Source organism: Notechis scutatus, chromosome 4 (assembly GCF_049901735.1).
Source record: "Notechis scutatus isolate UNSWTSFEM ecotype Mainland chromosome 4, rNotScu1.2, whole genome shotgun sequence".
In the NCBI taxonomy this organism is placed as follows: Eukaryota; Metazoa; Chordata; class Lepidosauria; order Squamata; family Elapidae; genus Notechis; species Notechis scutatus.
The window spans coordinates 3518536-3546031 of NC_142012.1; the positions used below are offsets into that span (position 1 = coordinate 3518536).

At 44.7% G+C, this 27496-nt stretch overlaps 1 protein-coding gene across 3 annotated transcripts in view; it reads left to right on the forward strand.

The window, feature by feature from the left end:
- The window catches only part of CTNNA2 (catenin alpha 2), a 520748-nt gene that overhangs the window by 118515 nt on the left and 374737 nt on the right, over positions 1–27496 (forward strand). For all 3 annotated transcript variants that reach the window (XM_087962697.1, XM_087962698.1, XM_087962699.1), the window contains exon 4: positions 12052–12218. In XM_087962697.1, coding sequence (XP_087818823.1) covers positions 12052–12218 — 167 coding nt within the window. The remainder of the gene's footprint in view (positions 1–12051; positions 12219–27496) is intronic.

Consider the following 27496-nt stretch of genomic DNA (forward strand, 5'->3'; position numbering starts at 1 on the left):
TGTAGGAGCCTGAGGGAAGCGTCAAATGTGTCATCAGTCTTGAGTCCCTCCACATCTGGAAGAGACCTAAGTCCAGCCTACTTTAAATTCCGTTGAGTTTTATTGACCGCCAACTCACTTTGACCATTAGTAGTTCAGATTCTTGTAGAGAGCTTTAAACCTGAATGTATTCACTAGAACTGCCTGGACTCTTAACTGATACCAGATTTGTAACTCAGATGCGCAATCCTTGAGATGCCCAGTTTTGTTTCGTGGATGAGGGGAACCAGGGAATATTGTTGTGGCTTTGCCCATCAGTCTCCACTTTGGTCTTGTGCATGTATATCAAATGTTTTTGTCTCACATTTTGTAGCTACTTCTCAGCCGGGGTGACGCAGTGGCGAGAGTGCAGTACTGCAGGCTCCTTCTGCTGACTGCCAGCCGCCTGCAATTAGGCAGATCGAATCCCACCAGGCTCCAGGTGGACTCAGCCTTCCCTCCTTCCGAGGTGGGTCAAATGAGGACCCAGGTTGTTGGGGGAAAGAGGCTGACTCTGTCAAAACTGCTTCGAGAGGGCTGGGAAGCTCTGTGAAGAGGTATGGAAGTCTAAGTGCTGTTGCTATTGCTGCTTGACCAGCTAACGTAACTACCTACCTGCTGCATGCAATTTTTCAGTTTCTTCTGTTTCTGAAGATTGTGGGAACTTCCCTTGTCTTCTTTCTATGTCTGTCTGGCAGCAGTTTCAGCATTCCACACCGCGGCCAGTACCATTTTTCTATGAATTTCCTCAAGGAATTGCATAATGCGCACCCATCTGTTACACCTCTGGTGCCTCCTTAAGGTTTTTTCCTCACGCTCTGATACTTTCATTAAAATTCTTTGAACCTCCATAGCTCTCCGGTGGCTCAGTGCAAAGTTTCATTTCTCCTAGCAATCACCTCACTGAAAAGAAAGGAAGGACATTGTGCGTTTCCGCAGGATGAACCCAATTTCAGGCTTTTTCATGAAGGCTGGATCAATTCCGCCAAGAGAAAGGAGATCTTTGGACCAAATGTTCTTCCTAAGGGTCACACCCACCTTCTGCTTATTATTATTATGGTTTATCTCACTGCCAGCCAGATATTTAGGCTGCGAACAGGTAAATGTTGCTTCCTGGTGTTAGAGATATGTGTCAACTTGCAAAGCTTTCTGAAGACACCTCGCAGGAGGGGGCAACAGGGCCAAAGGCAAGGCGTGAACTGGGTGAAGTCAGAGCTGGCTTCACTTAGTTCATGCCGACACGGCGCTCCTAATAAACACCTGGATTTTTCTTGCTCGGTGGCTCGAGGCTCCTGCTTTTATTGGGGCATCGGTCGGAACCTGGACGTTGCAGGACGTAAGTCGTTCCACCTAGAGCTGCCTTTTGCAGTTGACTGTTGGTGGTTTTTGTCAGAGCTGATGGTATTCAAGGGGTGCTCCAGATGTTTTGCTATTGTACCCAGGCACTATGGAGAGAAGTGCTGCTCCTACTGGTAGTGCCATTGCCTTCTTTTGCCACAGTTGTTCCACAGCTATTTGCAGGTCTTATGTATCCTCATTGTCAAATTTCTAATGGTTCCCCATTCCACAATATATCTCTTTTAAAAAAAAATCTTAATCATATATTTTTCTTTCTGATTTTAGTTAGGCATTCCTTCCTTCCTTCCTTCCTTCCTTCCTTCCTTCCTTCCTTCCTTCCTTCCTTCCTTCCTTCCATCCTTCCTTCCTTCCTTCCTTCCTTCCTTCCTTCCTTCCTTCCTTCCTTCCTTCCTTCCTTCCTTCCTCCCTCCCTCCCTCCCTCCCTCTCTCCCTCCCTCCCTCCCTCCCTCCCTCCCTCCCTCCTTCCTTCCTCTCTCCTCCCTCCTTCCTTCTGCCTACCAACCTATCTATTTCTTTTTCCTATCTAAGCATAATGCAGATTTTCACCCTTCTCAACAGTATTGTATTGGGGAAAAAACTAACTCTTTTACTTTACACCGTATTCATCTTACTGTGACCCTGGATCATCACAAATTCACTTAGAAATGGCACTGATGTATTGATTGCAGAGGTTTCATGTTGCAGCTTCCTTCTAAAATTTCTTCTGTCTGTACTAAAAGCGTCACTCAGGTATGCTTACTAAGGACTCAATTATTACATTCCAGGTTTGAAGGAATGAGACTGCTTACCTCATATCTCTGTCAAGGGAGAACCTGACCTTCCTCATGGGTTATAACAACTTCTCCATTATAAGCAGCCTTTATGGGTTTTCAGCTTGTTTAATCTCATGTTTTTCTTATGTTTTAACTTTTAGGTATTCATTCTGAGATGCCTAGCTTAAATGGCAGTCATTTCTTACCCATCAACACTTTTTAAAAAATCCTCATCTTACTTCTTGCCGTACTCAGTTCTTCAATCCTAAAACTTTTATTAATTAAATCCAATTCATTTGATTATACATGAGACATTTATAAAATGCATGTGATGGAGTGAAAAAAGAGACCAGATATAGGAGAGGAGAAGAGAGAGCTAGAAGGTGGTAGAGTTAGTTGCATCAGAAGTTTAGAATCGTTTCATTCTCACAAGCTCCCCAAGTCCAACCCCTCCTGAATTCCATTGATCCTTATCTGGCACCAATTCTTTGCACCTGACAAAGACAAAGCTTTGGTTATAATTTACCAGGCAGAAAAAAACTCAGGATTAGATATAGCACAATTTTTTTGAATTCTAGCACTGTCCTTGAGTCCAGAAGCCAGAGGAAATGTCTTCCAACACCTGTAACGTCTGAACAAAGTTTCCCAAGTAACCATCATCCTCAATACACAGAGTCTCAGTTAATGAAATGTTGGTTATTTCGGTTCCAGCTGGGTAACTTTTCAGCCCCTTTCTCGCAGCCCTAAGACAAAAGGCAATGGCCAACCATCTGCAAAAATGCTGCCGAGAAAACTGTAGGGACCTCACCCTGTAATTGCCGGAGTTACTCAAGTGTTACTCAAAAGCCCAGACCACATAAAGTTATATCTCCTTTAGTATAAACATTTATATATTGTTTCTGGAGCTCCCATTCATACTCTTTGTACTTTGTTTACTGCTGACCTATCTTAGAGTATCATCACCATACAGTACACAGAACCAAAGGGGGATAAACTTGCACAATGAAAAAAATTTCGCCACATGACATAAATGGAAATTTTAAAAAAAACCAAACTTTTTTTATTGCAAAGTGACATTCGCTAGTTGCCGTATGAAAGCTTTGATAGCTGAAAGAAGATTTTAAAAAAAGGTTTTTCATCCTTCTTCTACTAATGGCAGTAGTTTGCAACGATTAAAATCTATACATTTAATCTATACCTTTAATGGCCCGTGTCTTATGCGAAGCTGCTCCAAACCCATTTAATCGCCTTAGGAAAATCTGGATGCTGTATAGTCTTTAAGTGACATTGATGTTTTTTGTCACTCGGAAGCTAGTCAGTCACAATGAGCGTTTTAATCCATGACAGACGGTTTACTGGCTGTTTTGGGGAAGGGAGCCCTGGTAATACTCTCCTCCCCTTTAAAAAAATAGATATAGCATTAAGAGCCCCTTGAGACAAACAGAGGGAAGCTATTTCAAGGGCAGTTAATGATGCTGCTTAGGATTTTAGAAACTTTTGAGTGGGAGTGGGAATCACTGTCAGAAGAATTGCTAATCACGGTTATTTAAAGGAGTGGTGGACCTCAGGCTTCATTAAATATAAAGTGTTGGCACCGTTTGGAGGCAATTATACCTGACAGGCACGGTTGGATCCCCCTCCCCTGTTTGAAAGGCTCCGGTCATCTGTACTGTTAAGGCAAGCAGTAAGTTTTGCATGTTCTTTAAAAAACAAAACAAAACAGAAAAGCTATTTATTCGGGCAGGGGTGCCCAAACTTGGCCACTTTTAAGACTTGTGGACCTCAACTGCCAGAATTCTCCAGCCAGTCTGGGAGTTGAAGTCCACAGGTCTTAAAGTGGCAAAGTTTGGAGACCTTTGCACTAGGGGGTGACCTCTGGCGTATTGGCGTTGGACAGTTGTTTGCAAAATAAAAAGGAAACGGTGATGAGTGGAACCTCGCTTTCAAAGAGGAAAGGACAACCAAGCTCTTTTCTTGAGAGAGAGAGGCGTCTCATTCCAGCTTCTTGACGGTTGTTACAGTACGACACAAAATGTGTCGATTGCGCCTCTTCAGTTGCGATTGTTCCTATGTCGGCGTTCATGTTCCCACGATACGGACATGTCAGGCCTTGAGGATGAAGAGTAGGATGGTTAATGTCACATTTGAAGGTGAGGGGGGAAAAACTCCATGTATCCAGACCATAATTAATCTTTGGGCTGTGTTTCAGCCTGTGCCCTTAATTAATTGGTCATTAAATGTCATTAAACATAGAATCCTTGGGCTGGAAGGGACTTTGGAGGTCTTCTAGTCCAACCCCCTGCCCGTGGCCCATCCTTATATCATTCCGGATAAATGGCTGTCTAGTCTTTGCTTCAAAACCTCCCACTGACGGATCACCCACAACTCCCAGAGGCAAGTTTCCATGTTGGATCTTCCTCTGGCGAGCTTCCACCCACGGCTTCTTGACTTGCCCTCAGGTGCTACGGAGAGTAAATCCACACCCTCTTGACCCTGTGGCAGCTCTTCGAGTATTGGAAGATGCTATTAGGTCTTCTGAAGACTTCCTCAGGCTAAACCAGCCTTTAGCCTTTAGACTGAGCCTCTAGACCTCTTATCAACTTCCATTGCTCTTCTCTGCAACCTTTCTAAGACCTTGCCATCTTTTTCGTACCATGGGGACCAGAACGGAAGGCATAAGAATAGTTCTGATGACTCACATCAAGGAAGCTTGTCTTATTCCAGCTCATACTTTTTGGTTCTCATAGTTTACAAGCAGGAGATGAACATCCATCTCTTTCTCCCCATTGTTCTCTTGATCAAGCACTGGGAAGCCTGCTGCCTTCTCTTCAGGTATAACCATGACCATTTAGTACTAGCGGTTGATTTGGTTGTTCATTCAAAATTGTGAACCCATTAAAAATTTAGCTGAGCATGAACTGGAGGCTTTGAGCAACCCTCCACTCTGGCTTTGAGCAACCCCCACCCTCCCAGAGCATTGATTTGAGGCTTTCTTTTTTTGGGTTTTTGGCTGGAGGCAGGACGGTGGCTCAGTGGTTAAGATGCTGAACTTGTTGGCTGGAAAGCCGGCAGCCCAGGTTTGAGACCCAGGTACCATGCAGACAGGATGAGCTCCTGTCATCGCCCCAGCTCCTGCCAACCTAGCAATTTGAAAGCATGTAAATGCAAGTAGATAAATGGGTACCACTTTGGTGGGAAGGTAACAGCACTCTGTGGTGTCATGCTGGTCACACGATCGTGGAAATGCCTTAGGACAGTGCTAGCTCAATAGCCTTGAAAGAGAGATGAGCAATGCCCAGGCAGTTACTAGCGGAGTAAAATCCACAAGGACTCCATAGAAGCAATTTCCATGGAGATGAACCTTTATTCGTGGTTCTTTTCACACAAGATATAAATGTCTTCACACAAATGGGAAAATCAGAATCCTCAGTTGATTGCAGACAGTTGCCCTTTAGAGAAAAGCATGGGCTGAACACATCCATGGGACACGATTGGGAATGCTAAGCAGCGAGTCATTTAACTCAGGGGTCTCCAACCTTGGCAACTTTAAGCCTGGAGGACTTCAACTCCCAGAATTCCCCAGCCAGCTGACCCCTGAGTTAACTCATAGTATTATAGAATGTGAAGTTTGAGGAAGGACCTTGAAAATCCTTTCCTCAAATTGTTCTCCCATTGTCAGCTGATTAAGGTAGTCCAGACAAGAAGAGCAAAATGGGAGTCCTTTATTTCAACCTTGCTCATCTCCTGAATGACTCTGAGGACAGCCAAGGGGATACAGATTGAACTTCCAGGTGGGCACATAATATCTCCGAGTCTCCTGTCGGAACAAAAGGAAAACACGTGTCTTCCAGAAGTTCAGGCCTGTACCTCCCACAGGCCTTTGTTATTAGCCCTGTTGATTTGGAGCGATGGGAAGTGAGGTCCAGAACTTTAGGAGGATGAAAGCTGCCAATCCTTTCTATAATATCTTATACTTAGGATGCTGGCAATGAATAGTTCTGCTGGGAATTAATGAGTGGAACAAGAGCCAGGAAAAGAACATGGGTTTTATCCACTGCAGGTTTAAATAAGAGAAGAAATAATGTTTTTATTTTTTGTCCTCCTCCCCAATGGTAGCATGTGTCATTTGCTCTGATTTCAATAGCCTTCAGTCTTCAGAATTAGAGGGAGCAGGTGTACCACACCTGCCTCAACATGGTCTCCTAGGAAAGAAAGGCCCATTTATGTGGAAGGTGTACTTTTACTAAAGGCCAAATATATATGGAGATTCTCAGTCACCCAGCTCTTGGTTATCCCACAGGTGCTTTTTCAAGAGCTTCTTGGTTGCTTCTTGAAAAAGCACCTTTGGGTAAAAGCCAGGTGGTTACAGTACAGCAAAGCCAGAATTAAAAGTTTGCGCATGAAGGGCCACTAGTTAACTTTCCCGTTCCCGCCACCTGTTATCTCCCTATTGTCCCGTTACTTTCAAAGGAATTGTTTTGATAACCTTCCCTGCACTGGCGGGCTAGACGGTGAGCCATTGCGTTCTCCTCCCAAATCTCTGGCCTTGAGACGATGAGCCAATGCCTCGGGAAGACATGGCAAGTAATTTCAGTTTCCCCCTTCCAAGGAGCTCCCTCCCCCATATAGTCTATGGCAGCCTGGTGTCTAGCAAAGCAAGGCTGACGCTGAGGATGGCAGTTTGGACAATGAGGGCAAATCTCCCACTAGGCGGGAGGGCGGTGTTAAGAGGGGGCCTAGCTTAGAGTCCTTGCACTGCAGAAAGCAGCGCAGTCCCGACCTTCCCCAGAATCCCTGAAGCCTCGTCTGATTGTTCCCAAGGGAATGCAGTCAGTCAGTCTGGGGGAGATTCTTGTAACATAGGTGACTAGCAATCCAGTGTCTGCATGAGACGATTCACAAGTGGTTCTGGTTGATTGTACCTGACGGAGCATCGTGTCTTCCAAGAGGAAGTCCCAAAGGTGCTTTTTTTTTTTTTTTCAGGAGACAAGTGGACTCCCTGCTTTTTCTTTGAAGATGTTTCGCTTCTCACCCAAGAAGCTTCTTCAGCTCTGACTGGATGGTGGGGAATGGAAGGATTTATCCATCCAAGTCAGAGCTGAAGAAGCTTCTTGGATGAGAAGCGAAACATCTTCAAAGAAAAAGCAGGATGTCCACTTGTCTCCTGAAAAAAAAAAAAAAGCACCTTTTGGACAACCAGGACCTGGAGGGTTGAGACTCTCCGTGGACATTCAAAGAGGAAGGGACCTGAAGCCTTTAAAAAAAAAAAATCAAATTCTAAAAGAGAATCTCCAATAAGACCTGAGTGTGCTCTGTGGTTGGGCAATGTTCACACCCTCAGAAAAAAAAGGAGAAACTTGACGAGGGAGAATTATTATTTTTATTTATTTGATTTGTCAATCGCTTACAAGATACAGGTATAAGAATAAATATAGTTTTAAATACATGAGAAAAATAAAAGACACAATAGGACAGGTACGGTAGGCACGTTGGTGCGCTTATGCACGCCCCTTACAGACCTCTTAGGAAAGGGGTGAGGTCAATAGTAGACAGTCTAAGGTTAAAGTTTTTGGGGTTTGGGGAAGAAACCACAGAGTCAGGTAGAGCAGTGATCCCCAACCTTTTTCGCCACGGCCCGGTATCCCCAACCTTTTTATGGCGCGGCCGGTACGGCATTAGCTGGACGCCGCCATCTTTTTGATGAAAAAGTGCTTCCGGTGAGCTTTCTACCCGGAAAAGCTCACCGGAAGCACTTTTTCATCAAAAAGATGGCGGCGCCTAGCAAACCAGCGCCCGGTAGGACTTGTTCCACGGACGGTGCCGGTCCGCGGACCGGTGGTTGGGGACCCCTGAGGTAGAGGATTCTAGATATTGACCACTCTGTTGCTGAAGTCGTATTTCCTGCAGTCAAGTTTGGTGCAATTAACCTTGAGTTTGTATCTATTGTGTGCTCTTGTGTTGTTATGGTTGAAGCTGAAGTATTTATTGACAGGTAGGACATTACAATGTATACCATACTTAGATCAGACAGAAGACGGCGTAATTCAAGGTTTTCTAGTTCTAGAATTTCGAGTCTGGTGGCATAAGGTATTCTACAACGAGTAGAGGAGTGGAGAACTCTTCTTGTGAAATATTTCTGGACTTTCTCAATTGTGCTAATATCAGATACGTAATGTGGGTTTATTAATTAGAACCGATTCTCTTGGAAGTTGTTATACAGAGCTCTCAGTGCTGCTCTTTATCCAGTTTCTCAGGTTAAAATGCCGATCATTTGCTGGTTCAAAATTATTTGGGGGGAACATGGGAAAAAGAGTCTCTGGAGTCTCTTACGTGGACAACCCTGCCCTTTTCTGCTTTGCCAACGTTGGTGAAGGCTTGGCTTCCTTCCGAAACCCCCGTCATCCTCCGTCTCCAAACAAGGCTGTGGAATCTTTGATCCCACCGGTGCAGGAATTTGAAGCTTCTCACTTTTAGCCCTCACGCCGCCCTGATGCCATCCCGGCGCTGCTCAGGTCCCAATAATGCCTTTTCTTCACATTCCTTCCGCCCATTGGCCCAACGCCTGCTGAGCTTCTCTCGGGAGGCTGCAGCCAGAAGAAGTAGGTGGGCCCCTCTCTTTCCAAGGCTCCCAGCTTCTATTATATCTGAAGAGGGGACCTCAAGGAAGCTGCCTTTCGACAGGCCGTGATCCCTCCGCCCCCTGTCGATTGGCTGCTTTCCAGGCGTGATCCCTGCTTCCCTGCCCCAGCCATTGGCTGTGTCAGCTGCTGGTGCTTCAAACAGGTGTTAGGAGGAACCGGTGAACTGAGAATATAGGAAGGGCCGGAGCAACGCAGAAGGAACCATCATATTCACAGAAATATGCTGAACAGAAAAACAGATTTGGCATGATAGGCTGGCAAACTCCTTTGAGAATTAGAGGTTCATGCTTTTCCTTTTCAAGTTCCCAAACTTTTTTTTTAAAGGCCAATAGTTTGAAACGTTCCACAGTAATTTCTTTGGGAGAGGGGAGCCTTTCACTTTTGAAATCTTCTACTATTTAGACCAGAGAACGTTATTTCTTCTTCTTCTTTTTTTGCAATACAGTGGTAGATGATTGCAAACTGAACTGGAGCCAGCAGGGCAGTGTGACTTTTAGGATGGCACAAGCAATGTTTATGTCAGCATTCCAGCAACCCTCCACTCTGTCCAATAACTCAGAGACAAAAATCTCCTCAAAGGTTCCTTTTTTTTTTTGGATAGTAACTGGCACAACTGGGGAATCCCGAATCTGAAAGTTCTGGGTTTCCTTGCAATAAGTAAAAACTACAAATCCACCCACTGCACCCCTCATTGCATCGCATGCCCCAATCACCATTCGCCTCCGCTTGAGACTTCCTCTCACCCAGGTGCAGAAATGACATGACCTTGAATTAGGAAAGGAGTGTTATTATGTCTAACTACATACACTCCAAAAAATTCCCCCCTCCCACTTTCCCAGGCTCAGTGGTGGCAGCATGGGAGCATTGGGTCTCAATATGACCTTCCAAAGCTGCCAGCTTAGGTTGACTCGACAAAAGTATAATTCATACATCATGCAACGTATGTGTTTCTTTTGACTGCATCTCTGGTATTTTGCCCAGTTGTGGGCACTTCAGTTTTAAGCATTCCATTTGGAGCAGAACTTCTCTGAGGGAGACAGGTAGTGCAGTAACATGAAAAAAAGAAAAAAAAGAGAAAAGAAAAAGGTGGAAGGAAAGAAAAGAAGAGCAATGAGGATATATATTCAGTGACAGTGACAATTGGAAGACCCAATGGAGCAGGTTAGGGACAGATCAACAGGGAGAAAATAATCCCTGTGTACAGGTAGTCCTCAACTTACAACACTTCATTTAGTAACCATTTGAAGTTACATCACCACTGAAAAAAGGGACTTATATGGCTATTTTTCACACTTACAACCGTTGCAGCATCGCGATGGTTGGTGATCAAAATCCGGACACTTGGCAAGGGACTCACATTTATGACACCATGTCCCCGGAGTCACAATATCCCCTTTTGCAGGGGTGGGATTCTACAGGTTCACACCTATTCACTAGAACCGGTTGTTAACATCCTAAGCAGTGCGGAAAACCAGTGGTTAGAAGAAATTCCTGGGCTAATCCTGTAAGGAAGGCAGGAAGGAAACATTCTGATGTTGCTTACAGAAACTGCCTCTCCGTTAACCCTTATTACATTCTTGACAGGACTGAACTTCCTGTCTCAGGAACTTCTCTGGAGTTTTTTTCCCCTCCTTTGCTGGTACTTTGCTTGTGTGGAGTGACCATTCATAGTTACAATGGCACTGAAAAAAGTGACTTAGGACCATTTTTCACACTTACGACTGTTGCAGCATCCCCACAGTCATGAGAGGCCAGGTGAGGAGATGCGTGCCTCGATGTGAGTGATGTTGAGTTGGCCACGCCCAGCCAAGCCACGTCCACCCAGTTACATGACCACCTAAGCCACGCCCACAGAACCGATTGTTAAAAATTTTGAATCCCACCCCTGCCCTTTTGTGACCTTCTGACAAGCCAGATTTACTTATCAACCATGTTACTACCTTAACAGGTTAGTAACAACTAGAAACTGCAGTAATTCGCTTAACAACTGTGGCAAGAAAGGTTGTCAAATGGCTCAAAACTCGTTGAACCACTTAACAACAGAAACTTTGAGCTCACATGGTCATAATCCGAGGTCTCCCTGCAGATGTTTTCTTTTGGATTCTCACTGAGCAGAGGGTGTGGCCTCAAAAGCCTGAATGAGACCCTCCAACTCTAGTGAGAATAGGGGGGTTCTGTGTTCTAGTTTGGACCCTGTTTTCTTGGTCCTGGGAAGAGCCGCCTGGGAGCCGCTTTCCTGACTTTGCACGTTTCATGATCTACAAAGTCGCCACTGGAGTCCACCCGCTTTTTACAGGCAGGATATATGCACACAAGGTTATTTAAATCAGAATATTTTCCTCTGGCAAGTTGCAGATTAATCATGGTTAATATTTTAGAATGTTTAATATTTAACCAGTTCTTTTTTAAAAAAAATTCTTCTTCCCAAATTATTCCGAACGTTGAATAGATGTAAGGCAGCAACAGATTAAGAACTCCAGGTCTGGAACCTAATTGGTACCAATGGATAGATAGTAGGAATATGAAACGTATAGGTTAAAAATAAGATAACATTTTTTTGTATATGTACATGATTAATTAGAAACTGTCAAAATGTATGGATATTTAAAATGTATGAATATAACCAAGATTGTACAAATTTATTTTCCTTATAGACATATTTGTATTTTAATATTTTAATCTCAATAAAGATTAAAAAAAAAGGAATTCCAGGTCTCTGCTTGAGATCGGCCCACGTTGGAAAGAATGAGGAAAATAAAACAGGGTGACTCTCTTAGACGGATTGGGATTGTGCTGTGGGCTACTCAAATTATTAGATTCAATTTATTAGATTTAAAATGTAGTTTCAAGGGTGAGGATTTCTTCCTTGCTTGTTCTTGTGAGTTTCAACTGCCGTTGTATATCCCAAAAAATAGTTTGCATTTCCCCAAATTTACATAGAGTTTTTAACGCCTCTGAAATTTTCAAGAGCAAAATTTAGAAAATACATGTCACACTCTTCATAGCTTCTATGCAGGGCGTGGAAAAAAAAATGCACTTCATCATTTCTCCTTCCTATGAATTCAGAACATCCTTAGAGGCTGCTTTTAATGGGTCCATAATGTGAAACCTCCGATGTAGCAGCAATGTTCCCGTGATTTGCAAAGCCCAATTGTACAAGCTTCCGTAGGCCTTTTATTTAATACCGCCATAAGAAATACAGCCCCGCACTCTCTTAATTTGCTTCCAGGCTGCTTGTTGAGAGAGTCTTTCTAACCTGCTTCTTTCTAACCATCTCCTAGGTGAAACCATGAGGATCGCTTCCACAGAGTTTGCTGACGATCCTTGTTCCTCCGTCAAACGGGGCACGATGGTCCGGGCTGCCCGAGCTCTGCTTTCTGCTGTCACTCGCTTGCTCATCCTGGCGGACATGGCGGACGTCATGAGGCTTTTATCTCACCTGAAAATCGTAAGGCTCCCCGCCAACGAGTCTCGTGACCTCACGTCAGGAGGGTGTCCGGGTGGGTTGCAGGAGAGAATGGACGACGTACCACGTGGGGCGCTACCCAAAATGTCGAGAAACACCCTCACCTCCCTAGTGCGTAAAACATGCTTTGAATGACCTGGCTGAGTTTGGGCTCAGGTGCTGAACAGGGCCGGGGTTGACTTGTGTCTGGATGGGAGACTCTCCGTGAAGGTTAGCTGGAACAGGCATCAGCCAAACCATTTGGAAGAAGGCCATTTCCGGCACTTACGAGCAGCTCTCGCTTAAGAGCCACAATCGAGCCTGGAATCTTGGCCGTACGTTATTGCCGTCATTGTGCGAATCCCCACCTGACCTGGCTCCATTCTACAACTTTTTTTAACGATAGTCATAAAATGATGTAGTAGCTGAGCAGGTTGAGCCACAGGGAGGGGTCAAACTCGTCACCAGTCTTGAGTCCCTGTTGGACTAGATGACCTCTGAGGTCCCTTCTGCTCCTATGGTTCTATTTTGATGGCTTGTTTTTTTCCCCTGCCAAGGCAGGCAGCCCCTGCTGCTTACTTTCTCAAGGTATAAACACTGCAGGTTGATTGAAGAGAGAAAATGTGATGGTCTTTCCTGAATGCCATTGATTAGATCTGGGTTTGTAAATCTGGCTGGGCAGTTCTGGGAGTTGAACTCCATACATCTTAAAGTTGCTAAGGATGAGAAATATTGGACCAGCAACTTATCAGATATGCCAGTGTTGTAGGAAACAATATAATCTCTAGGACAATGGAGCCTGCTGTCTTTTATTGGATTTGTACTGTTTTTTTATGACCTCTCAGTGGTCGGCCACAAAAATTATTGAGAGATGCCTGATTTCTAGTGTAGCATTTTAATGGCCTTCTAACAGACGAGCGTTTTAACAGGTCGGTGTTTTTGTTTTCGTATTGCAGTAAGTGCATTTGTAAATTGGTACTTATTGCCGATAGTAGCATTTTTATCCTTACTTGGTTAGCACTGTAACCTCTCTATTCCTATTATTTTAATGCTGCCTTGTTTGTGTTTTTATATGCCCATTTTTGTACTGTTTTCCCTTTTATGAGTCTCTCTTTCTGTTTATAACCTCTGGTATGAAATTGTGTTAGTCAGTGAGCCTAGTGAAAGCTTTTATTTTATATTAGGGCTGCTCATACCTCCAAAATAATTTGGGAGAGGTGCTTCGGAAGGCCCAGGGGCTGAAGGGTTGTCACTTTTTAAAGCTGCTGTCTCCTTTTTGGAGTTTTTGTGTGAACTCAAAAACAGATGCAACACTTTTAAAAGAACCGTGCTTGGTTTTTTTGAGCGTTGTAAAGCTCTGTTTAATATTTTGTTTCCAAATCCTTTTTAATCTCTGAGAGGATATTTTTTGGGGGTGCTGTGTGTATAAAAACAATCTCTGGCTTATCGTGCGAACAAGGTCTGCAAATGAAAATGTATGGATTCGGCACAATTAAGCGCTGCATGCGAGTTGAATTTTAAGAAAGCAAGCAATTAAAACGGCCAATGTCTTCTACAGGCAGTCCTCAACTTACAACAGTTAGTTCAGTGACCGTTACAACAGCACTGAAAACAAGTGACTTAGAATAATTTTTTCACTTCCAGCATCCCCACGGTGATGTGTGATCCAAATTCAGAGGCTTGGCAACTGGCTCACAGTTAGGATGGTTGCCATGTTCCCTTGGGGTCATGCGATCCCCTTTTGCGACCTTCTGACAAACGACGTCAATGGGGAAGAAGCCAAATGAAGCGTTGTAAGTCGAGGACTGCCTGCACATCAGAAGGAGAGCTCCGTTGCCACCGGCGCTCCTCAAAGCGAGCCTGGCTTGTTGGACCAGTGATGGGAGCTGTATACACCATCGCCCCCTGGTGGCGGATGCAAGCCATGCGCTCGGTCACAGGAGGCAAGGAAAGCCATCCGGCCGCCTGCCAGGATCTTGATAGCGTAACAGCTGGGAAGAGCAACCGCTTAAGGCTTCATCGAAGAAGGGGGCCAAATAAAAGCCCCCGAAGAATTACAGAGCCACAGAGGGTTTTGTTGTATAAGGTGGTGTGTTTGGTTTGCCGTTTGGCCCCTGCCTGCAAGAGGAAGTAAACAAAGGGATAAATACATCGGCAACAAAACAATTTGCAATTGGGATTAACGTTTTTTTGGTTTGTTGGGGGGGGGGGGGGGGGGGGGGGTTTTTTTTTTTTTTTTTCCGGTTTTTTTTTTTTTTTTTTTTTCTCTCTTTTTTTTCTTTTTTTTTTTTTTTTTCTTTTTTTTTTTTTTAAAGGAAACTTTCCTGCTTGAATGAATGATGCCTGGCTGGAAATGAGATCCAGGCAGGCCTATTTTGGCATCCACTGGACCCGGGGCAGGGCTCCCCACTTAACAGCCGGGCTACAAACTTAACAATTCCAGCCGTGGTGGGATTCAAAACTTTTTTACTACCGGTTCTGTGGGCCTGGATTGATGGGTGTGGCCATCTGACTGGGTGGGCATGGTTTTTTTGCAGCACCCCCCTACCCCCCATTTTGGGGGCCTTCTGGGCCTCAGGCCAGCCTCCTGGGGGGCCCGTTTCTGCTCTTAGGAAGATTCCCTGGGGCCCAGGAAGGAAAAAAACCCAGAGCCTGGAGGGGGCGTGCAGCACCCCCTACGCTCCATTTTGGGGCCTCAGGGAAGCCTCCTGGGCGAAGCAGTCAGACAGCAGTGGGGATCCCAGCGCAGTTGATCGTCGGAACAGCTGATCGTCAGGAGGAAAAAAAAGAAACACCTTAAGGAGTGACTGGGCAGGGTGAGGGTCAGGTAGGCGGGGCAAGTGAGCAAGCAGCGACTGGGTGACCCGGTCGGGGGCGTGGCCAGCCAGAAGTTACTCCCGGTTTGGCAACCCATGCCAAATCCTTGATACCGGTTCATCCAAACCGGTGTGAACCAGCTGAATACCACCACTGAACTCCAGGGATTCACTTAACAACTGTAGCAAGAAAAGCCGTAAAATGGAGCAAAACTCACTTAACCAATGTCTCGCTTAACGACATAGATTTGGGGCTCCAGTGTGGTCCTAAGTTGAGGACTACCTGTACTCTTAGCTACCACCAATTTGTTTTGACTGTTAGCAGTTCAGATTCTTGTCCCCGTTTGAACCGTCTGGAACGCCTGATTTTCCTGGAGCATTTCAGACGTTTGGTAGTGAGTGCAGCTTATGTGTTAGTCCTTGACTTACGACCACACCAGAGCCCAAGATTTCTGTCATTAAGTGAGACGTTTGTTAAGTGAGCTTTGGCCCATTTTACGACCTTTCTGGCCTCAGTTGTTAAGTGAATCACTGCCATTGTTAAGTTAGCGACACAGTTGTTAAGCGAATCTGGCCTCCCCATTGACTTTGCTTGCGAGGAGGTCACAAAAGGGAATCACGTGACCCAGGGACACTGCAACCGTCATAACTATGAGTCAGTTGCCAGGCCTCTGAATTTTGATCACACAACCACGGGGATCCTGCAAAAGTCGTAAAAACGATCCTGTCACTTTTCCCAGTGCTGTTGTAACTTTGAACGGTCACTAAATGAACTGTTGTAAGTCGGGGACTTCCTGTATTGGGGGCAGCTCTTCGCCCCCTGCAAACCTGCTTTAGCAAATGTGCTGCATTCCCATTCAGGCAGCGCCTTCGCCCCCAAGAGGGAAGCTTGTCTTGGACTTGATGCCAGGAGTCCCTGGTGGAGCAGCCAGTCGATTCTCAGTCCTGCAGCTCTGACGGCGTGGTGGGGAAGGGGAGGATTCTTGATCTCCAGTCAGAACTGGAGAAGCTCCTGGGATGAGAAGCGAAACATCTTCAAAGGAAAAAAAAACCACACAAAGTCCAGTTGCCTCCTGAAAAAAAGCCCCTTTGGGGGCAACCAGGACCTGGAAGCCTGAGGATCTCTACCGACTGTTAGCTACACATTTTGGGATGAACCTCTTTGGAATGAGGTGGGAGTGGGAAGGGATTTCTAGAGGGGAAAATAACTGCAGACACCACTCAGGTGACCCTGAGGACACCAATAAACCTCCAAGTGGCCTCAACGACTCTCTAGAAAAGATGCCAATGACCAGCTGTGTCTGCAAGGAGCATCAATCCTTCCCTTCCCCACCATCCAGTCAGAGCTGAAGAAGCTTCTGGGATGAGAAGAGAAACCTCTTCAAAGCAAAACAAGGAATGTTCCGTGGCCTCCTGGAAAAAGGGCCTTTGGGACAATCGCTCCCAGGTTACTGTGGACTTTCCCAGATGTAGCTGCCACCTGGTTGCAAAAGTTCTGGCACTCAGGGGCCTCCCCTGCAGTAACATGATTCCATGCTCAAACCTTGGCAAGCACATTTAAGGCTGTTTGTAGCAACCCACTGTCACACCACTGTGTTTTACGATGGTTTTGCACAAAACTGGCCATTACTTCTGCTTTTTGGCAAAACCAGCCCATAGCAAACCATCAATTAATAATTAATAGCAGCGGTGTTCACTTAACAATCATTGCAAAAAAAAAGGGAAAAAAGGTCTTAAAATTGAGTTGGTCACCTGGACCACCCATTTTTTGCAATATGCAACTGTGGTATGCAGGTTCCATTATCGTCATAAGTTGAGGACTTACCCTGTACGCCTGCGTGCCTTGTAGAGCCAAGCATATTGTTTTTTCCCTGGCAAATATTTGAACAGGATGAGGTTGACAGTAAAGACGAGAGGAGATGCTCAAGGCTGATCCCAGTTTCTATGGTTTCTCTGCATTTTCTTTATTTTATGTGCTGAATGTTGTTGTGGGAGCCGAGGGTTTCGTCACCGTTCAACATTTATTAGATGAACGGAGAGCTTCACCTTTAATAATGGGCTTGAAATGGCAAGGAGGTTGTATCAAATTGCTTGCAAGCCAGAACCTTATCACGTTCTTCCTTTTCTCTCTGATTGGTGGAATAGAATAGAATAGAGCTGGAAGGGACCTTGGAGGTCTTCTAGTCCAGCCCCCTGATCAAGCAGGAGAACGTATACCTTTTCAGGCAAGTGACTGTCTGGTCTCTTCTTAAAAACCTCCAGTGACGGAGTGGGATTTCTGTTATGTCAGCTATCCCGACTGCTTCCTTTTGGACTACAAAATTGGTGTATTATTTAAAGGGAGTTTATGGACTGAGCTTGGAATTTGTGCCTGCTGGCTTTTCCGAAACGTTTGCGTTACAAACACTCTACAAATGCTGCATTGGCTTTGGGTTTCTGCCCAAAATGCCCCACAGTGCATAAGAGATTTGCTCTATGACCACCGCATTCACTTGATGAGCGCCACAACCAAATCGGTCGTAAAATCAGGTCAGTCATGTGGGGGACCTGCAGGGGTGGGATTCAATTTTTTTAACAACTAGTTCTGTGGGTGTGGCCTAATTTGTGGGTGTGGCTTGATGGTCATGTGACTGGCTGGGTATGGCTTGTATGTAAATATTGTAAATATTGATGTAAATATTGATTTTTTTTTTTTTTAAAAGAGCAACTTTTACCCAAAATCAGGCAAAGCAGGCAGGCAGATGGAGTTGCTCGCAGAATCACAGCTTCACTTAGAGATCTATCTATCTGCAATCTGCTGCCTGAGTCTGCACTGAAAAATAGAAGCTTCAGCCCTAAGGAAGGTTCGGCTCTGTTTTTAGATTAGCTAGAAAGCAAGAAATCCAATGATTTCCTGCTTTCTAGCTAATCTAAATCTCCCAGCACAGCAAAACAGCTGATGGTCGGGGGAGGAAAAATAGCAACTAGAAGGCAAGTTTGATGGCGCACATGCCAGGTAAGGAGTGAGGGGGCAGGGCGGGGAGGAGTGGGGCAAGTCAGTGGCGCAATTTGCCAGTTCTCCAAACTGCGCAGAATCGTAACAACCAGTTCTATAGAATCCCACCCCTGGTGACCTGCTTTACACCTGGCACAACTTACGATCACAACAGGCAGGCTCCATGACTGTTACAAGTCAAGGACTACCTGTATTTGGATCAAAGTGTTTAAGGACAAACAGATTTAGATAAGCGAATGCTTCCCACCGATGCATCTGGACGAGGCTTTCCTAAAGGCCCAGCATCAATTATTGGAGGCTTAGCTTGAACATTTGCTTTCCCGGTTTGCTCCTGTTCGTATTTCAAGGATAACAGATAATTCCCCTTGCTTCCCATCTGCTTCCTGCTTTCCCCTAATGAGATGGTGAGCCTGGTTTGCAGAAAACTGCCTTTAAAAGTCATTGGTCTCTTGGGGAGCCACGCGGTCCTGTTCAGCCCTGGAAACCGGTCTGCTGCAGCAAAATCTTCCATCAATTATGCAGAGGCGTTGCTTCATAGCGAGTGGCCTGGCCCTAAAAGTAATTCATTCCTCTTCCGAAGGTCATGTTGAAAGCATCCTACCAACGGAGTCGGAGACCGAGGTCCGTGCCGGTCAGAGGACAGAACAACAGAGACATATTGTCCCTTTGGCTTGTTTTCCTGGTGCCACCGAGTCGCGGTTGACGTTTAGTGCCTTTTTAGACAAAAGCTAACTGTGACCCAAACATAAATTGCAATATGGTGGTTTCTTCCAGTCTCTCTATATTTATTTTCCTGAAAAGTTTCAGAAACCATGATGTGGCACTGTTCCTCGGAGTGGCCTAATTCACCTAACATTTTCACAAATGGGGTATGTCCAGTTTAATGAAAAGAAGGACTTGGGGTGACCAGATAGGAGTCTTCCAATATCTCAGGGGCTGCCCCAAAGAAGAGGGAGTCAAGCTATTCTCCAAAGCACCAGAAGGCAGGAGAAGAAACAATGGGTGGAAACTCATCAAGGAGAGAAGCAACTTAGAACTAAGGAGGAATTTCCTAACAGTGAGGACAACCGACCAGTGGAACAGCCTGCCACCAGAAGTTGTGGGTACTCCAACACGGGAAGTTTTTGAGAAGAAATTGGACAACCCTTTGTCTCGAATGTTCTAGGGTTTCCTGCTTGAGCAGGGGGTTGGACTAGAAGACCTCCAAGGTCCCTTCCAACTCTGTTATTCTCTTATTCTGTAAAAGTTCAGAAAAGGAGGATTAGGGGTGATGTTACTCGCACTAGCACTGCTATTGTTACCTAGTAGGGGTAATGAAACATCTGCAAGAAAAACAAGCGGTCCCTCCCGTAGGTGTCGATAGTGACGGAGGAAAGCAGAGAGCTGGTGAAATGGCCGGATCAGGGCAGAGAGGCCGAAAGGGAGGCTGGAGAAGAAATGGGCCTTCAGTGGTTGTGGTTGCCTTCTGCCAAGCAAAGAGGTCCAATAGACAAACCATCCGGACACAAGCTATCCTGCTGAGATTTTACTTCCAAATTTTAAAAGAAGTGTCAGTTCAAGAGAGAACCACCATCGTTCGATATAAGAATAATCTTAAGTCGTTTCTCTTGGCTCAAGATTAGAGGTGGAGGCTTTCCACTCGTTGCACATTTCTTCTTGTCCATGGCCCTTCAAGCTCACAACTTCTTAGGATACGGCCTTTCCAAGAAAATATTTTTAAACTTTTGCCCCGTCCCCCTTCCATCCCTCTTTGGGAGGTGAAGTATTAAAAAGTGGTGGGAAATCAGCCACAAAAGTAATTAGGGAGAAGCAGGATATCTGGAGTCTTTTTAGTCAGGGACCATGGATTATATTTGTTTCAAATGCTGTTTAGCTTACAGTTAATTAGTGATTAATTGGGATGTGGCAGCACCTTTTCCGACTCTCGTATTTTATTACAAGGCATAAGCTTTTAACACAGAAAAGGTGCTACCAAGCTCCTGGTTTTATGCCACCCCGGACCAACTCAGCTCTTTTCTTATAATGTCTGCAACAAGAAGTACTTAATTGGCAATGATATGTGAAGGGTATTCCCCAATGGTATGCAAAACATTTATGCAATGAATTTCATTAACATATTGCTGAGGCTAAGAGAGACTGAATTATCTACAGAACAAACACGCAGAAACTATTTTGAATTAAGTTGTCCTCAGGGCATAGTCAGTTAGTTCCACAGTTGCTTCTAGAATCTTTGGCTCTAAAGAAAGGCAATAGCAAGAGCCCTTAGACTTACATGCAGGTAGTCCTCAACTTACAACAGTGTCAGGATTCCAGCAATCGCCCTAATTAAATCATGATTCTCGAGCCAAACTTCAGAAAACCTCAAAGGATTCATTAGAGGCGACATCCTGGCCCTGCCCTGGATGAAGCCAACTCTGGCCTACGTCGTTTACAGTCCCCTGGGACCCTGTTTCCCCCCTCCCCCCTCGGTGTGTCATCAATCAGATTCTCCAATTAAATATATTCACGGGCAAAAGCTCTGGTAGTTTAGTCACAACCTTTTAAAGAGAAGAGTTGGAATATACTTTTGTTTCCAACCTGCTGCACTTCTTCTTTTCCAGATATCCTTCCTCCCCCCCACCTTTTTTTTAATGGCAACTACTAAAACAGGCATAGGAATGTTTGTTGAATTGACATACGGTTCATTTAGTGGCCGTTCAAAGTCACAACGGCACTGAAAAAAAGTGACCTATGACCGTTTTTCACACTTACGTCCATTGCAGCATCCCCCTGGTCACGTGATCACGATTCAGATGCGTCAATTCTGACTCATATTTATGATGGTCACCGTGTTCCCTTGGGGTCACGTGATCCCCTCTTGCGACCTTCTGACAAGCAAAGTCAATGGGGAAGCCGGATTCGCTTAACGACCATGTTACTAAATTAACAATTGGAATGATTCACTTAACAACAGTGGCAAGAAAACTCATCATGGGGCAAAACTTGCTTAACAAATGTTTCACTTAGCAACATAAATTTTCGGCTCAATTGTGGTTATGGGTCAAGGACTATCTGTGCTGCTTCACAGTGCTTCACAGCCCTCTCTAAGGGGTTTACAGAGTCAGCCTCTTGCCCCCCCCCCCCACAATCTGGGTCCTCATTTGACCCACCTCGGAAGGCTGAGTCAACCTTCAGCCGGTTGAGAATCGAACTCCCAACAGTCGGCAGAATTAGCCTGCAATACTCCATTCTAACCACTGCGCCCCCATGGCTCTTAAACAGCCAACAATGCAGATTTGTGTGTTGCTCCTATCCCTTGACCGGCCTTAACGGTAGCAACGGTGAGAGGGATCTAGGGATCCAGGTAGACCACCACTTAAGTACCAGCCAGCCGTGTGCTGCAGCTGCCAAAAAGGCTATTGCGGTCCTAGGTTGCATCAACAGAGGGGTCATTTGAAGATCACGTGATAGCACCCCTTTATCCTGCACCGCCTGAGCCCACAGTTGGACTACTGAGTCAAATTTTGGTCCCCACAATACAAAAAGGATGTTGACTCTAGAGCAAAGGTCTTCAAACCTGGCAGGTGTATGACTTGTGGACTTCAACTCCCAGAATTCCTGGAGCTAACGTGACTGGAGGAGGAGGGATTCTGGGAGTTGAAGTCCACAAGCCTTAAAGCTGCCAAGTTTGGAGACCCCCGGCCTAGGGAGAGAGCAGAGAAGAACAAGAAAGAGGACATGAGGTCTGGAGGCTAAATAAACCATACAAGGAACAATGGAGGGAAAACTAGGTCTGTCCAGCCTAACAAGGGGAAGGACTAGGGCTAATGCGACCGCCGTCTTCCGGTACCCGAGGGGTGCACCTATATTCCCCAAAGCCCCAAAGGGCAGAACAAGGAGTGAAAGATCATCAAGGAGAGATCCAACTTGGAACTAGAGAAATTTCTGGGCGGCGAGAATCATTCATCCGCGGAACAGCTTATCTCTGGAAGTTGTGGCTGCTCCGTCACTGGAGGCGTCTGTGGAGATGCTCCACCATCCTGGTCCTGGGTGTCCCAAAGGTGCTTTATTTCCAGGAGGCACCTGGACTTCCTGATTTTCCTTTGAAGAGGTTTCGCTTCTCATCCAAGAAGCTTCCTCAGCTCTGATTTCCGCATCATCCAGTCAGAGCGGAGGAAGCTTCTTGGATGAGAAGCAAAACCTCTTCAAAGGAAAAAAAAACTAGAAAGTCCAGCTGCCTCTTGAAAAAAAAGGCACCTTTGGGCCAACCATCCCTGGAGGTTTTCAAGAGGAGGGTGGGCAGGCATTTGCCCAGAGTGGCCGAGGGGCTCCTGCTTGGCAGGGAGGTGCAGTAGAAGACCTCCAAGGAGCCTCTCCACCAATGATCCTCATTAGGTTCTGAGATTTGCCTTAAGGAAAAAACTAACCAAAGTTTTGCCATTTTATTAAAACTGACTTTTACAGCCACTTCCCAGCCGTTGTGGAAAAGATACAAAGCCTGTTCTCATGACTGCCATTTGGGCACAACAAGGCCTGGATGTTGGTAGAAGATGCTCCCAGTTACCCGAGGGGAAATGATCAAATTTATTCATTCCTGAGCCTAACAAGCATTTTACTCATTTATAACACCATGAGGACATAATGTCCTTCAGGGAATGATAACTGATAAACTTTTCTCATCTATCGCCAGCTCCTGTTTATGAGAATCTTCAGACTGCTGTACCCTGAAACTGCGTAGTTGCAATGGAGGGAAACATTTTTTTTTCCAAATAGAAAAACAAATGATGCAAACAAACTCACTAAAACCTCACATTTTAATGATCAGATTATTGTGATGGTTTTAAATTAAAACTAATTTCCAAGTCCAATCCATTCTTTTTTTTTTTTACTACTTGTTAATTGTTCCCCAACTGAATTCCAGCTTATGATTGATTCTCATTTCATCTGTAAACTACTTATAAACAACAATTCACAATTATTTGATCTCTTGATTCAGGATGGCTGCAGGGTTAGAGTTGATTGCAGATTGATTCTAAAACATTAATGTTGTTCAATTAGTTACATTCTGTAATTCCCCGTGAATTACAAGCATTGTTAGTTTTCTCGCATTAGCTTTAGCGCTTGAAACAGGCAGACTGTTTGTAAAATCTTATAACAGCATGAGATGATTTAAAGTATTTTTTCATTGGTGTTTGTTGGCCAATCCAGGGACTTTTCTAATTAAAATTAAATCCTAAAAAAAATAATTCTTGATTTACACAATATTAACCCCATCAGTCTATGCATGTTTTAAATGTTTTCCAAATTCAATTTACTATCATGTAATCCCAGTCTGTTTTGCATTCTGGTTAAAATGCAATAGTAAAACACTTCCGTATTTCTGTTGGAGAAATGTAATACTTAAAGCCTTGGTAACAACTGAAAAAATGTTGAACGATTTTATGATCTTGTTCAATATTGACACAAAAAATGCAGAGTGCTAATATTGGAGCAATATTCCTTGAGAAAAACCATTGCAAATCCTAGCTCCCGTTGAGAGCATCTCCTGAGGATTAGTATTTATCTATGCTGGTGTTTTAAAATATTAAACATTTTTGTCTGTTGATTCAGGCTGGGGGTTTCTTAAATCAGTGTGTGTGTATATATATATAGCTGTGGCCATTGCTTTACAAGTTTGGCTGTTGATAGTTTTCCGTGTGAAGACATTACTGTCTTGCGGTGATTCATTACCTTCCTGCTTAATTATAACTAATTGTATAATAATCAATTGGTTTGATTGGGTTGCTGCTGCTGTGGATGCATTTTATGGTTTTTATATTGTGGATTTTAGCGTTGCAAGCCACCTAGAGTCAACTGTGCATGAGTTAGCGACCGTATACATTTGTTTAATAAATGATAAAGAAATAAATTGGAAACAGATTCTTCATAGACATAAAAACAAAACAAAAACTCCTCCTGTTTCCTTCTCATGCCAACTTGGGATCAGGCCTGAGAAAGGTTCTTATCTCCTTGAGTAACTTTGGATTTCTCACACAGATTCCAGTAGATCATTTAGATGCCTTGCAACCATCTCATAATCACCATTTCAAAAGGGATTGGATTGATGTGCCAGGAATCCAGTGGTCTGAGGCAGGGGTGGGATTCTATCAGTTTGCACCTATTCGCTAGAACCGGTTGTTAACATCCTAAGCAGTTCAGAGAACCGGTTGTTAGAAGAAATTCCTGGGCTAATCCTGTAAGGGAGGCAGGAAGGAAACATTCTGGTGTTGCTTACAGAAACTGCCTCTCCGTTAACCCTTATTACATTCTTGGAGGGACTAGACTTCCTGTCTCAGGAACTGCTCTGGAGTTTTTTTCCCCTCCTTTGCTGGTCCTTTGCTTGTGTGGAGGGACCATTCAAAGTCACAATGGCACTGAAAAAAGTGACCTATGACCATTTTTCACACTTAACGACTGTTGCAGCATCCCCACAGTCATGAGAGGCCAGGTGTGAGGAGATGCGTGCCTCGATGTGAGTGATGTTGAGTTGGCCACGCCCAGCCAATAACATGACCACGCCCACCACCTAAGCCACACCCACAGAACCGGTTGTTAAAACATTTGAATCCCACCCCTGGTCTGAGGGTTAGGGTTGGTACTGCCAGGAGGGCTCATATTTTAATGACTTCAAAAGGCATTTGGATCGAACCCGTGAAGTAAATCACTGCCTGTCTTTTTAGGATGAACTATTTGTTGCAGACCAAGGACTTAGAATAGAATAGAATAATAACTTTATTGTCACTTTGAACGTACAGAGAAACAACACGGTCTAGTTCAGATGTATACATGGACATAGTGAGAAAAACAAGTACTGTGAGTTTTACCAGGCGGATGGCCCAGGGAACGAAGCTCTTACAGAATCTGGCAGTCCGGCTAGAAATACTTGGAAAGCTCCTCCCAGAGGGGAGCAACACAGACAGGCCGTGAAGTGGCCGTGTGGGGTCTCTAACGATGCTTTGGGCTCTGAGCGCATAGCGCTTGTAAGCGGCATCCCGAATGATGGGAATTGAGCTTCCTATAATCTTCTCTGCTGTCCTCACCTCTCTCCGTAGGGGCTTTCTATCTGAGGCGCTGCTGCCACCAAACCAAACAGGGGTGAGGTTTGTGCCTCTGTAAAGAGTGGCCAGGACAGGAGGAGAAAGAGGTGCTCTCCTCACCCGATGCAGGAAATGCAGGTGCTGGTTTGCACGTTTTGCTAAGGATGACTTGTGTGGAGAGGCTAAAGATGATGGGGACTTGCTGAAGAACATGGAGATTCAGACTCAGGAAGACCTTAGTGGTCCTATAGACTGGCTTATTGCTCCTTGTGGGATGGAAAGTCCTGACAACCACGTCCTCTTCATAGCACTTAGACTTATATACCGCTTCCTAGTGTTTTACAGCAGTCTCTCAGCAGTTTACAGAGTCAGCCTCTTGCCTCCAACAGTCTGGCTCCTCATTTTACTCACCTCGGAAGGATGGAAAGCTGAGCCAACCTTGAGCCAGCCAGGATCAAACTCCTGGCATTGGGCAAAGTTAGCCTGCAATACCACGTTCTAACCACTGTGCCTCCATGGTATAATGATAGGAGGAGGCTGCAATCTTGGAAAAATGGTAACGTGTGTCAATGAATTACCCACTCTCCATGCCACAGAGATAAATAATAGATAAATACCAATTCTCCAGGAATTCTACTGGGTGCAACCGTGTCTTAACAAATTGCTTTGTTTTTCAGCATCATTATTGTTATTATTATTTGCAAGTGACTCTTGGAGAAATCTTGGGGCACAATGCATCAAAATGGAGGAAGTAAAATGTTCTCATCTTCAATGGAAAATCCAGGGAGTTTGTGGCCCTGTTGTCATTGCTATCTGGAAACATTCTTGAATGATTGGCAAAGTGATGGCCTCCTGGACACAGGACTCCCAAAATATTTTAACTTCAACTTTCATTGCAATGCATTGCGTTAGTTTACAAAATGAAAGGAGCCCCTGGTCCTTCCACGCACAGCATTGTTTCCCTCCCAGACTGCAAACAGATTTCAATTGGCATTTTAATTGTTGTATTATTGCCAGCTTTTGTGCAATCCGCCCTGAGATACATCTTGTTGTGACAGTTAATCATTACTTTTTTTACAACCATACTATCAGAGTTGCTTTAACGGAAGTTTGAAGAAGGTTGGGTAGATAGTTTTGCCTGCCTGTCATTTACATCTTTTTTAGGGAGAAAATATATTTATAGTGAGTGGAGTAAAAACCCACATGGTAAAAATTAAAGGTTAATAATAGTTTTTATTTTCCTGCAGGTATTTTATTTTGAGCTGCTCCAGTTGTAGTTTCTGTTGCTAGAAATGGACAGGAAACCATTGCGTAGCTGATGTAGCTTGTCTTGCTTGCTTGTCTTTGCAATGTCCATATTATAAAACACATATAATTTGAATGCACTTTGTGGCACAGACTCCTGCTGATACTTCAAGGAACTATAAAAAAACAGGTTAATTTATTTTTCACATGGAAACCACCCTATATGGCTACTACTGCCATTCGTGTGAAAAAAGAGTCACAGCATGTTGAACTTATTTGCAATCTCCCATTTTTGAGATACTGCTCACTATAGCCTTACAATGAATGGTTAGAATAAGAATGATAGAGTTGGAAGGGACCTTGGAGGTCTTCTAGTCCAACCCCCTGCCCAGGCAGGAAACTCTATACCATTTCAGACAAACGGTTGTCTACTTCCAGTGTTGGAGCACTTACAACATCTGAAGGCAAGTTGCTCCACTGAATTGTTCTAACTGTCAGGTTGTAAGTTAAGGACTACAGGTAGCCCTCAACTTACAACAGTTCATTTAGTGACCATTCAAAGTTACGATGACAGTGACCATTTTTCACATTTATGACCATTGTGGCCTCCCCGTGTTGCAACGACCAAGTGATCACGGGATCAAAATTTCAGGCACTTGGCAACTGACTCCTATTTGGTGTCCCGGAGTCACGTGATCATTTTGTGCGGCCTTCTGACCAGCAAAGTCAACGGGGAGGCCACTTAACAACCATGTTACTCACTTAACAACAGCACAGGTTTCTTGTAACAACTGTTACAAGAAAGGCCGTAAAATGGGGCAAAGTTCACTTAACCAATGTCTCACCCGGCAATAGAAATTTGGGGCTCAATTGTGGTCGTAAGTCGAGGACTACCTGCCCTGTGCCAGATTTGATGTCATTTTTAGTGACAGACCTATTTTCGTGGCACAGTGGTTAGAGTGCAGTATTGCAGGCTCCTTCTGCCCACTGTTGACAGTTTGATCCTGACCGGCTCCAGGTTGACTGCACCTTCCCTCCTTCCGAGGTGGGTCAAATGAGGACCCAGATTGTTGGGGGAAAGAGGCTGACTCTGTAAACCGCTTAGAGAGGGCTGGAAAGCACCGTGAAGCGGGATATAAGTCTGAGGGCTATTGCTTGTGTGATATAGGT